Here is a 12,999-nt window from a genome sequence, read left to right on the forward strand (position 1 = left end):
ACCTGCATGTGCGCATGTCCAAGAGCGTGCGTGCACACAAACACACACATCCTCTCTCTCTCTCTCTCTCTCTCTCTCTCTCTCTCTCTCTCTCTCTCTCTCTCTCTTTCTATCTGTATCTCATGATCGGTAAATGGAGACAAATAATTAGTGATTTGCATTAGGTGACAACCCATTTTATTTAAGTAGCAGTTGCAATTTAATTTCAACTAAATATGGTGCACATGGTGATGAATCTTTGTAATATGAAACATGACAGCTACTGAAGGGCAATGATGCAAAGTGCAACTAGGAAGGACAATAATGTCACATAGATGAAGGTGTAAGCAGATGAATGATGAACACTTAACTTCACTTAACGAAGGTTTATTCAGCACTTGCACATACAAGAGCACGGAGCGAACTGCCTCTGGCCAGAACACGTACGGTATATATACATTTACAGAACATTCTAGTACAAATATTCTTGCCATTTGTGGATACTTCTAGAATGTACTGGAGCCAAAGACAGAAATTAAAAAGTTTCAATTCAGGTGCGTTTTGGACTCACAACCCTCCATGCAACAAGCAGTATCATAACCACAACACTAAAGCGACTCCACTACTCGGCTTCTTCAGCAACACTGCACCCTTCTTAACAGAATAGTGTCTAAGTGTTATGTTCTCCTACTCCGAAAATGAGTCATTGGTCATGCACACTCCAACTCCCGATGACTGATGTTCACCCTGGCGGTGATCTTCTTAGAACTTCTCTTGTTGCTACATTCTTTGTTGTCTTTCTGCTTGTTGCCTGTTGCTGGAGCTTCGAATTTACCCTGGGTTGCAGGATCCTTATAGGGCTTCATTTGAAGGACGTGGACCGTATCTCTGATCTTTCGAAGTCTTGTGTCGGGGTTGAAATCTTCAACTTCATAAGTAACATCAGACAACTGTTTTACAACCTTATAAGGTCGAAAGTAGCGCATGAGGAGCTTCTCAGAGAGACCAACCTTCCGAAGAGGAGTGAAGATCCAGACCAGGTCACCGGGCTGGTAGACAACAGGGCAGTGGCTCACGTCATACCTTGGGCGATCGTTTTCTTGAGCCTGCAGTGTGCGGATTTGAGCTATCTGCTGAGCTTCCTCAGCTCTGGTTCACACCTGGCTAATGTAGTCGTCGTCCATGTCATCAGGATGTAACGGAAACACAGTGTCCATCGTCATCATCGTCTCATGCCCATGCACCAGGAAAAATGGTGTAAATCCTGTGGTGTCTTGTTTGGCAGTGTTGTAGGCGAGCGTCACGAAAGGTAGCACCTCATCCCAGTTGCTCTGCTCAACATTGACAGCATGTCGGCCAAGGTCTTATTAAGGTGTTCAGTAAGTCCGTTAGTTAGGCAGTCATCATTTGATGAGTAATGTTGCACTGACGGTTTATCTCTGTCACAAGATTTGATTGAAAAACTTTCCCTCAGTCCATAATAAATGACCTTGGGACACTGTGTTCTAATAAATGTCTTCTACGATGAATTTGGCTACCTCAAATGCTTCAGCTGTTTTCATGGCTTTTGTAATGGCATAGCACATCAGATAATTAGTGCAAACAATAATCCATCTACTGCCATTAGTAGATATTGGAAATCATCCGAGGAGGTCAATCCCAACACGGTGGAAAGGCATTTTCTATGGTGGAATTGGTATGAGTTGCCCAGGTGGTTTCTGAGGAACTGCCTTTCTCCTCTGACACTCTCAACAGTGAGACACATAGTGACGGAGATTCTAAATAAACCTGGCCAGAAAAATCTCTTGTGGATCCTATGATATGTCTTAATAAATCCTAAATGTTTGGCCTCAGGTGTGTCATGGAATTTCTGTAGAACATCTAAGTGCATGTGTTTAGGAATCATTGGTAGCCACCTCTTTCCAAACAGATCAAAGTTTTTCTTGCAGAGTAATCCATTAACTACCTTAAATTGTCCTTTCACATCCTCTGACTGATTTAAGGAAAGCATAATTTGAGATATCTTGGTGTCCTTCTTCTGCTCAGCAGAGAGATCCTAGAGTGCAGTGAGACAGTCACTATCTTCATCAAAGCCTTGATGGTCTTGCACAGGGTTTCTTGAGAGGTAATCGGTGTCTTGGTGTTGTCTTCCACTTTTGTATAATATGATAATGTCATACTCTTGAAGACATAGTGCCCACCTGGTGAGTCGTCCTGTCAGATCCTTAAGACCTTTCAACCAACAAAGTGAATGGTGTTCTGTAACAACTGTGAATGGCCTTCCATAGAAATACTGTCAAAATTTCCACATGGCCCAGATCACAGCAAGACATTCTCTTTCTATAGTTGAGTAGTTTCTCTTGTGTTTTGTAAGTGTCTGAGAAGCATAGGCTATAACCTTCTCTTTTCCATCTGAAATCTGCACCAGAACAGCACCGAGCCCATACCGACTGGCATCTGTGTGTAGCTCTGTTAGGTCAGTCATCAGAGCTTTTCGCAGAACATTGAAAGAATATTTTTGAGCACCATCCCAGATAGATTTAGCATCGGCTTTTAACAACTCTTGGAGTGGCTTGGCTTTGATACACAAGTCTTTGATAAAACGATGGTACTAAGAACACAATCTGAGGAAACTTCTCAAATTTCTAATACTTTTAGGAATAGGAAATTCTGTTATAGCTCTCACCTTTTCTGGTTCTGGTCACACACCTTCATTTTACACAAGGTGCCCAAGTCTTTTGATTTCTTTTGCTCCAAAGAGACACTTCCTTAGATTAAGTTTCAGTCTGGCTTGTTGCAGACACTTATGTGGTCATCAAATGTCTCTGAGAACACTATAATGTCATCTAAATAACAAAGACACATCATCCACTTCAGGTGACTTAGAAGATTATCCATCATGCGTTCAAAATTTGCTGGTGCATTACACAAACCAAACAGTGTTAACTAAAACTCATACAGGCCCTCAGGGGTGATGAATGCAGTTTTCTCACAATCAACCTCATCTACTTCGATTTGCCAGTATCCCGAGTATATCTCCATGGTTGAGAAAAACTTAGCCCCCTCCAAACAATCTAGTGTATTGTCAATTCGTGGAAGAGGGTAAATGTCCTTTTTAATTGTCTTACTAAGCTTCCTGTAATCAACACAAAAGTGCCAACTGCCATCCTTCTTCCTGACGAGAACCACTGGTGACGACCATGGGCTCTGTGAAGGCTGAATGATGTCATTCTTCATCATTTTCTCTACCTCGTCACAAATTATTCGACGTTCCATTGCTGACACACGGTATGCTCTCTGGCTTATTGGTTGATGGTCTCCAGCGCTAATCTGGTGATTCACTGTGGATTTGTCTAATTTGCTCTTCACCTGTGGATTGAAGCATTCAGAGAACTCATGAAGAATGGCAAGTAGCTTCTTCTGTTGTTCCTCAGTGAGATCTGGTGATAGTTGAGCTAGATATTGTCTCATAGTGGTAGTGCTAATTTTACCCACAAACTCGGCATGGGAGGTTTCTATGATGCTCAGCTGTTCTGCACTTAACGGTTCAGCATTTGCTATGTACATGATCTTGGAAGGATATGAGGTTCTCAGTGACAGTTAACTATCCACAACTCACCGAATCCAATCTTAAATGACACAACAGAGGCTGGGATGACAAAGTTATTCTTCAGTGGTACGTTTCTCTTACATTCCATGGGTTGATGCATGGCATGACACACAACAGCTACCTTTCTTTTGCTGACTGTAGGAATGATCACTTCATCCAAGACACAGTTTCCACAAACTCAGATGCGCATCTTCCTGCCCACAGCATCTTATCTTGTCTAGCATACTCTTTGAGCGACCACAGTCTATAATTGCTTGAGAAGCTTTCAAAAAGTGCCATCTGAGAACAACGCCATGACTACATTCTTGTGAGACAATGAATTCTAAGGGCCACTTATACCCACACGAATGACACATCGTCCTGCAGGTTTTACATATTTCCGATTAGGCACCTTCAGCAGAGATGTTTTGTTGTTGATGAATATGGTTTTCTGCAACTGGCGATGGTACTTCTCCGAAATGACTGAATATGATGATCCAGAGTCCACATGAGCTTGAGCCGGTCAGCTATCCATGAGGATATCAACATAGTTTCCTACCATTTTTGTAGTGATTGACAGCGGAGGATTTTTCTCTTCGGTGGCCTTACCTGTAAGGAAGTTTGCACCCTTTAGTTTTCTACGTTGCAATGGCTAGGTGATCAGCTGGAGCTTCTAAATGGCAATGGAGACATTGATCGGCGTGTTGGGGAGCATCCTCTCCAGCAGCTAGCTTGCAGCTGTTGGTGACATATGTCGTCCTGCACCCACATCTTCGTGTTCATCTCCGTCGTCCCAGAGTTGGCATTGGCTAAGATCGGTCTGCTGTATTGTGGTGCGGGCATCATCAAATAGCCGCCACCTTTCTCAACAATAGCAGACCACATGTCCCGGTCATCCGCAGTGAAAACATACTGGCTGGTTATCCTTAGTCCTCCAGACATCAGTCTTCTTTCGTGCCCAAACAGGTTCCTCATGTGGCATTGTAGGAATGTAACTTCGCCTGGGTCTCTGCTATTTTACCATTTTAAAGGGAAATGAAGAATGAGAGATTGGGTTCAATGTCTGTTCCACTCCCTCCCTTATGACCTCTTGAAGTGTCCTTATGACCTCTTGAAGCGTCTCGGTTTTTTGCTTGCCGTGCAATCCAAGAGCCTTCTGAACTTCCTCTCTCATTATCTGATGAAGAACACTTGTGAAATCAGTTTTTTCCTGCATCACAGACATGAATATGATGTTTGGAAGCTGTTCAAACTTCTTGCATGTAATTCTTTTTTGATGCATTGTCTCACTATACTGGCATCATTTTATGAAGTCGTCTGCTTTTGAAACCTCCATCAGGAGTAGGCCTTGATGCATGTCCTCAGCAACACCCTTCATTAGATGTGCAACCTTATCTTCCTCCTTCATTGGGGGATCAACTATTTTACACAGCTCCAAGATGTCTTGAATTTAGGATGCTGTCATTTCTCTGGACACTGTGCCCTGCACTTTAATTTATCTTCAGCCTTGCACTTCTGTCATTGTGTGTCGCTGAAATACTTGCACAGTTCCACCTGAAATACTTCCCAGTTCATGAACTTCTCCTCGATGTTCTCATCCCGTTGCTTGACAGTGCCCTCCAAGTAGAAAAATAAGTTGGACAAACACACGGTATCATCCCATTTGTTAAATTTGGCTATACACTCATATACCTTCAGCCACTTGTTTGGATCTTGGCCACCATCACCAGAGAACCCAGAAGGATGTCTCATGTGGTGGCACACAGTTGCTGTCATTGTGATGTCCTCTTCTTCTTCTGTCTTCGATAGATTGCGATCTGTTGAATACAGCTTGAACTCAGGTTTCTCGCCACGTAAATGGTGGCTCTGTTGTGGCCTGATGGGAGCCACTGTCGTTGACTATGTGTGCTATCACAGGTTCCAATACCTAGTGCCTCCACCAGAATAATGTCATGTAGAAGAAGGTGTAATTAGATGAATGACAAACACTATCTTCATTTAACAAAAGTTTATTTAGCACTTGCATGTACAACAGCAAGGAGCGAACTGCCTCCGGCCAGAACACATACAGTATATATACAGCTACAGAACATTCTAGTACAATGATTCTTGCCATTTGTGGTTACTTCTAGAATGTACTCGAACCAAAGACACAAATTTAAATGTTTCAGTCCAGGTGAATTTTGAACTCATAACCCTCTATGCAACAATCTAGTATCATAACGACTACACTACGGTGACTCCGCTACCTGGCTTCTTCTGCGACAATATTAATCTGAAAGCTCACACATATAGACAAGAAGGCTGTGAGACACTGTACATTTGTGTTGCAAGGCAGTGTTCATTAGATTTTTCTGCCCATAAAACTAGTAAATATTGATGTTGCTGTAGACTGTGCCTCAATAATGAGGACAGTGACATTATATATTTATCACCAAGAACAGAAACAAATTAATATCTGTTGTTCATTAAACTGTGCCCACACTGGACTAGCTGTACCACACAGACATGCGGCACAGAAAGGCACAGACCAGAACACAACTGCAAGCATGAAACAGTGTTCGTAGGTGTGCAGCAATGTTCCAGTGTGTGCATCAATAAGGATGGAAAATGACAAATATCGTACAAACAGAACATGCATGAACAAACCATTTCCTTTTATATACTGACATTGCACAGAACTAGTTCTCTGATGCACACAGCACCACGATTTCACATCCACATTGGAGGTGCCACACTGCACTGAATCTCTTTCCTCGATTTTGCGCAATGTGGCACAGGGTGGTGCAGATGGTATGGACATGGCTTTATTTATTTATTTATTTAATACTGCAATTACTTGACAAGTTGTATGGGAAACAGTTTGGTGCAATGACTGACTGTCACAGTATTTTGATAACAAAATTCATTGTTAGGGTCATGAACTAACGATGTAAAATATTACCAAATGAACCACTAAAACAAGTGTGCTCATCATTGATCCAACACTTTGCCTTGTATATGCGAATAATAGTCAATACCACAAAACTTACGAAGCTCAGGATTTATTTATGTTAGTGGTACTATATGTTAATAACCTTTCATTATATTTTGAAAAGATGACAATTTTTTTGTAGATAATATAAATATTATTGTACAATGTAAAGGCAAATCTAGAGAGAAACTTTTATGAATATTGTGATTGGATTTGTCAAAGATATGGACTATAACAAAAGGGCAATGGCTAATGCCAGTGCACGCTGGCCAGGGAAATGGTGATACTAGTTGTTCCTCAAACAAAGGTAGTACGTTACACCACATGGGCTGAGGCAACGTCCTACTGAAATGGGGCATACACAGTTGCCCAAAGCATGGGCAATACCTAAGGTTTACCACTGTCTTCATATAATAGCTGCTGCTCAGAATGTCCATGATACTACCATACTGCTCCACAATGCAGGCTGCTAGAATGTGATCACCACATCACAAAATTAGTACCTAATACATATTTGGTCATCACTTTAGAAGCTGAAGTAGCACTCCTAGAAAATATTATGTTCTGCAGCTGAGCATGCCAGCAGTTGGGTTGTTTCTGGAGAAAAGAAGCTGACATGTAATGGCATGAAATCACCATTCCACAATGCAAGAGACAACATTATATCATTGACAGTTACAAGTTCACAACCACTGCAATTCTTCCAATGTCAAATCAACACATATACATATAATGTAAGGTTCACAGCCTTGTGGACAAGATAGCAGTTGTTCCATAAAATTTTTGGCATGCAGTCGCAGAAATTTCACTTCTTCTTCTCCTTCTGATATTTTGCTGTATATTGTCCAGCATCTAGTGAACTGGCTCCCTCTGAAGATGGCTGGATGGTTTACAGACAAAATATCAATAGAAAGAAGAAGTGAAATTTCTGCAGCTGCATTCCTGAAATTTTACGGAAAATCATTGCACCATGAAAATATTAAGATGTACAAGACAGTAGTCACACCCACTATGATAACACTGAGTCACCCACACTTAGTTGTTGCTGTGTGTGGCCCTCTTCTGTTGATTGGTTCATCACATGGATCACTATCATAGCAGCATGACCTATACGAGCTGGTATCTCATGGTATGATAAATCCACTTCCCCAAATGCTGATTATTTTGTGCCATTTTAACTCACTCACATGCTGATGGTATGCCTTCTGATATTAACATGTCATATTAACACTTGCTTTTATGTTTTCACTTTATTTAGTCTTCACTAACCTTAGCATAGCACTGACATTTCTGCTAAGGCCAGAGAAAGTTTTTGTGAGTCCATGGCTAAACATATGTTCACAATCTTAGTTAATAATTCCTGGTATCCCGTTAAACTGAAATGAGTTATTTCTTCGGGATGTTTTCTCAAACATTTGTGTATTATGTGTCACACATACACGGTCCAGTGAGATTAATGTGACCACCATCTATGTCCAATGTCAACACGGAATAACCACTCACAGACAGCAGGTGGCAGCAGTAGCAGTGGATAGCATAAAAAGCGAGTTACAGGTATGGGGAAAACAGTTAAGTTGTTGTCATAATGACTAAATGTAGTGATTTTTATAATGTCCAAAAGGGCACAATCATTGGCTTTCAAGCCAAGGGTGGAAGCATTTCCAAAATGATTATATTTGTGACACCGTAGCTTCAAAGTGTGTGGTTCTAAGAGCACCATGATAAATTTACCATACTCCCCTGGCCACCAAACTCCCCAGATTTTAACCCATTAACCCTATTGAGAATCTGTGGGGCCATCTCAATCAGGTGATTCACACCACAGATCCTTAAATGAGAAACCTAGTGCAGCTGGCCACAATACTGGAGTTTGAATGGCTCCATATCGCTGTCGGTACTTTTCAGAACCTCACTGACTCTCTTCCTGCATATCTCACAGTGGTCTGTGCTGCAGAAGGTGGTTATTCACATTTTTGATAGGTGGCCATATTAATGTGAATACACATAGTCACACCTGAAAATGGTTAATGTACAGCTGTATATCTATAGGCTAACCAACTAACTGGCTAATAACAGCCAAAATATCATAAACAGTTGTCATATGATGTCATTCCCATAAATTTTTACACAGGCTTAAATTACCACAGAATCTTACACTCATGGCTTAACACTAAAAACCACATCAGACAAATCTTTTCCATACCTGTGCGGTTATTCTATTACCATTCAAATGTGATTCTTTGAAGCCATTTGAAATACAGCGTATGTCCAAATCGTCACAGCTATTATCAGATTCTGCTTGTGTAATTCCACTTGCATCTGGTTCAGAACTGTTAAGGCTGCTAAATACATTTGTTTTTCTTGCCTGTCACATAATTAAAACAATCACTGAGATTGCATTCCTATTGATAACATCCAGTTCTAATTAATATTACATTACAATTGTGAATACTAAAATCCTTCCCAGAAAAAGCAACTGAATTGAAAACTTAAACAATGAAAGCTAGTGAAATGAAAAGCATATATACATGTACAAAGGAATAAAAAAATTTAATCATTAAGTGTTATATAATCACAGTGATGACACAGTGATTCAATGTTAAAATATTGAAGAATGGTCTACATTAATCAGTTTTTAAAGAAATGAATCAGCCTACTGTTGACCTAATCAAATAATGTAATGTGAGCATGCTAACTTGCCAGAGAATAAGGTGAGCCACACCTATATCAAACCCTTATAATGGATTAATGACATGGGCTGGTTCACCAGTGTGCATGAGTGTGGTGGTTTGGTTATTTCTCATACTCATTTAAGCAAATGCTCAACTGGTCCCCAAATTCCACCTTAGAGAATATGATACACAAACAGTTAAAACACAAAAATAATCAGAACAATGTTTATACAATTTGCAGACAGATTTACATCTACATCCACATGATACTCTACAATTCACATTTTAGTACCTCGCAGAGGGTTCCTCGAACCACCTTCGCACTATTTGTCTACTGTTCCACTCTCTAATAGCAAATGGGAAAAATGAACACTTAAATCTTTCTGTACAAGCTCTGATTTCTGTTGTTTTATTAGAATAATCACTACTCACTACATAGGTTTGGGACAATAATATATTTTCATATTCAGAGGAGATAGTTCATGGTTGACATTTCATGAAAAAATCCCACCACAATGAAAAAGTCTTTCTTTCAATGATTGCCATTCCAAATCACTTATCATATATATGACACATTCTGCCCTATTTCGTGACACTACAAAACGAACTGCCCTCTTTGGACTTTCCGGTGTCCTCCATCAGTGCTATGTGCTAAGGATCACATAATACACAAAAATACTCTTGCAGAGGACAGACATGCACAGTGTAGGCAGTCTCCTTAGAAGACCTGTTGCATCTTCTAAATGTTCTGCCAATAAAATGCAGTCTTTGTTTCTGAAAATGATTTTATTTGAGAGCTTAGACCCACTGAAATAAACAAACCCAAAGTGCCTGACTTTACTTAGAAATAATGAAATCAAAATCCTGATCCGAACCTCCCAATATGTGTCATCTGGTAAAATTCTGCTCTAAGAGGCTAAAAAATTATGTTTCCTCTTACCAAAAGTGCTTGGAATTTAATAGTCACTTTTAAGAAGAATAACTTTAAGTGTCTAGTCTGTGATCTTTTACAGCCAGCTGGGACTTACATCTGTACTCTTTTCTACTGTATGGTGTTGTGCTGTGGAGAGGAACATATAAACACATGAGCAGAGGATTTGTGCCACAAAGGAAAGCACTGAGAATAGTGGCTAGGATCAAAAGGAGAAGCCTCATGTAAAGAGCCAGTTATAAATTTTAATATTATGAAAGTGTAAGCAATGTATATGTTCCAAGCAATTAAAAAAGTAATACAGAACAGAAAAATTTCTAGCAGAAATGTGGAATTTCATCGGTATGATATGAAGAGTACCTATGCATGAGTTTCACTTAGATTACAGGAGACTCATACTAATGGAACCATTTCAAAGGAACCATGTGCTATAACTCTATACCCAGCAAGCTCAAAAAGTTAGAGGACAAAAAATTTAAGAGCGACCTCAAGAAATGGATTGCAGCTGAGTGTCCACCTGGCTCAGAAATGAATCATGGCGCCGTAAAAATTAAAAACCTAAAATGTGGTGAAACTAGATCTTTCGTCATTAAATGTACTTGTGTAACTTAAGAGTAGGTATATTTTACATCCAAAGCCTTGTGATACTAATTTTTCCATGAAATAAATATATGTGCAATGTTATAATTTTAACCCTTAGCACTTGCCCAGTGGAGCAACCCTGAGTATGTAAATATCACAACAGACTCACATTTTGGCTATCACCCTACACTAACTTCAATTCGCCATAACTGTATATTGGGGCTCTGCTTTATTTCTTGTACTGGAGTGTTCTGACATATGTCTGCAAGTGATATAACAATCAGGAAATGCATTTGTTGAATGCATAAGAGCTATTGTTGGGCGAATTCCTTAAACCCAAAGTCATTTGTGACCATTACATAACATAACATAACCTGGACTGGAGCAGATTTGAAGGGAAGGGACAGCCTAGGTCTTCGTGGCAAATGATCTGGTCCAGTCCTGAATCCCTGAAGCATTACACCAACAACCTGAAAACAGCTTTCGCATCTCGCAACTACCCTCCAAACCTGGTACAGAAGCAAATAACCACAGCCACTTCCTCAACCTCCCAAACCCAGAACCTACCACAGAAGAACTCCAAAAGTGCCCCACTTGTGACAAGATACTTTCCGTGACTGGATCAGACTCTGAATGTGGCTCTTCAGCAGGGGCACAACTTCCTCAAATCCTGCCCTGAAATGAGATCCATCCTTCATGAAATCCTCCCCACTCCACCACGAAGAGGGAAAGACAAAAGGATGTGGGTTTTAAGGGAGAGGGTAAGGAGTCATTCCAGCCCCAGGAACAGAAAGACTTACCTTAGCGGGAAAAAAGGACAGGTATACACTCGCAGACACACACACACACACACACACACACACACACACACACATCCATCTGCACATATACAAACGCAGGCAGACATATGTAAATGCGAAGAGTTTGGGCAGAGATGTCAGTTGAGGCGGAAGTACAGAGGCAAAGCTGTTGTTGCATGACAGGTGAGGTACGAGGGGCAGCAACTTGAAATTAGCGCAGGTTGAGGCCTGGTGGGTAATGGGAAGAGAGAATATATTGAAGGGCAAGATCCCACCTCCGTAGTTCTGTTAGGTTGGTGTCAGTGGGAAGTAACTAGATAACCCGAACGGTGTAACACTCTACAGCTTAGGTCTTTGTCGCAAGCAAATCTGCTCCAGTCCTGAATCCCTGAACCATTACACCAATAACCTGAAAACAGCTTTCGCATCCCGCAACTACCCTCCCGACCTGGTACAGAAGCAAATAACCAGAGCCACTTCCTCATCCCCTCAAACCCAGAACATCTCACAGAAGAACCCCAAAAGTGCCACACTTGTGACAGGATACTTTCCGGGACTGGATCAGACTCTGAATGTGGCTCTCCAACAGGGATACGATTTCCTCAAATCCTGCCCTGAAATGAGATCCATCCTTCATGCAATCCTCCCCACTCCACCAAGAGTGTCTTTCCACCATCCATCTAACCTTTGTAACCTCTTGGTTCATCCCTATGAAATCCCCAAACCACCTTCCCTACCCTCTGGCTCCTACCCTTGCAACCGCCCCTGGTGTAAAACCTGTCCCATGCACTCTCCCACCACCACCTATCCAGTCCTGTAACCCGGAAGGTGTACACAATCAAATGCAGAGCCATGTGTGAAAGCACCCACGTCATTTACCAACTGACTTGCCTACACTGTGAAGCCTTCTATGTGGGAATGACCAGCAACAAACTGTCCATTCACATGAATGGACACAGGCAGACAGTGTTTGTTGGTAATGAGGATCACCCTGTGGCTAAACATGCCTTGGTGCATGGTCAGCACATCTTGGCACAGTGGTACACCGTCCGGGTTATCTGGATACTTCCCACTGACACCAACCTATCAGAACTCCGAAGATGGGAACTTGCCCTTCAATATATTCTCTCTTCCCATTACCCACCAGGCCTCAACCTCCACTAATTTCAAGCTGCCACCCCTCATACCTCACCTGCCATTCAACAACATTTTTGCCTCTTTACTTCCGCCTCGACTGACACCTCTGCCCAACCACTTTGCATTTACATATGTCTGCCTATGTCTGTATGTGTGCGGATGGTATGTGTGTGTGTGTGTGTGTGTGTGTGTGTGTGTGTGTGTGCAAGTGTACACCTGTCCTTTTTACCCCCTAAGGTAAGTCTTTCCACTCCTGGGATTGGAGTGACTCCTTACCATCTCCCTTAAAACCCACATCCTTTCGTCTTTCCCTCTCCTTCCCTGTTTCCTGATGA

General features: G+C 41.4%; 1 protein-coding gene across 1 annotated transcript in view; it reads right to left on the reverse strand.

Annotated features, from left to right (window-relative positions):
* LOC126267090 (uncharacterized) overlaps window positions 1-12,999 on the reverse strand; it is a 92,836-nt gene that overhangs the window by 37,004 nt on the left and 42,833 nt on the right. Inside the window, exon 3 of the mRNA XM_049971958.1 lies at window positions 8,746-8,907. Coding sequence (XP_049827915.1) covers window positions 8,746-8,907 — 162 coding nt within the window. The remainder of the gene's footprint in view (window positions 1-8,745; window positions 8,908-12,999) is intronic.

The sequence above is a fragment of the Schistocerca gregaria genome, chromosome 4 (assembly GCF_023897955.1).
Source record: "Schistocerca gregaria isolate iqSchGreg1 chromosome 4, iqSchGreg1.2, whole genome shotgun sequence".
In the NCBI taxonomy this organism is placed as follows: Eukaryota; Metazoa; Arthropoda; class Insecta; order Orthoptera; family Acrididae; genus Schistocerca; species Schistocerca gregaria.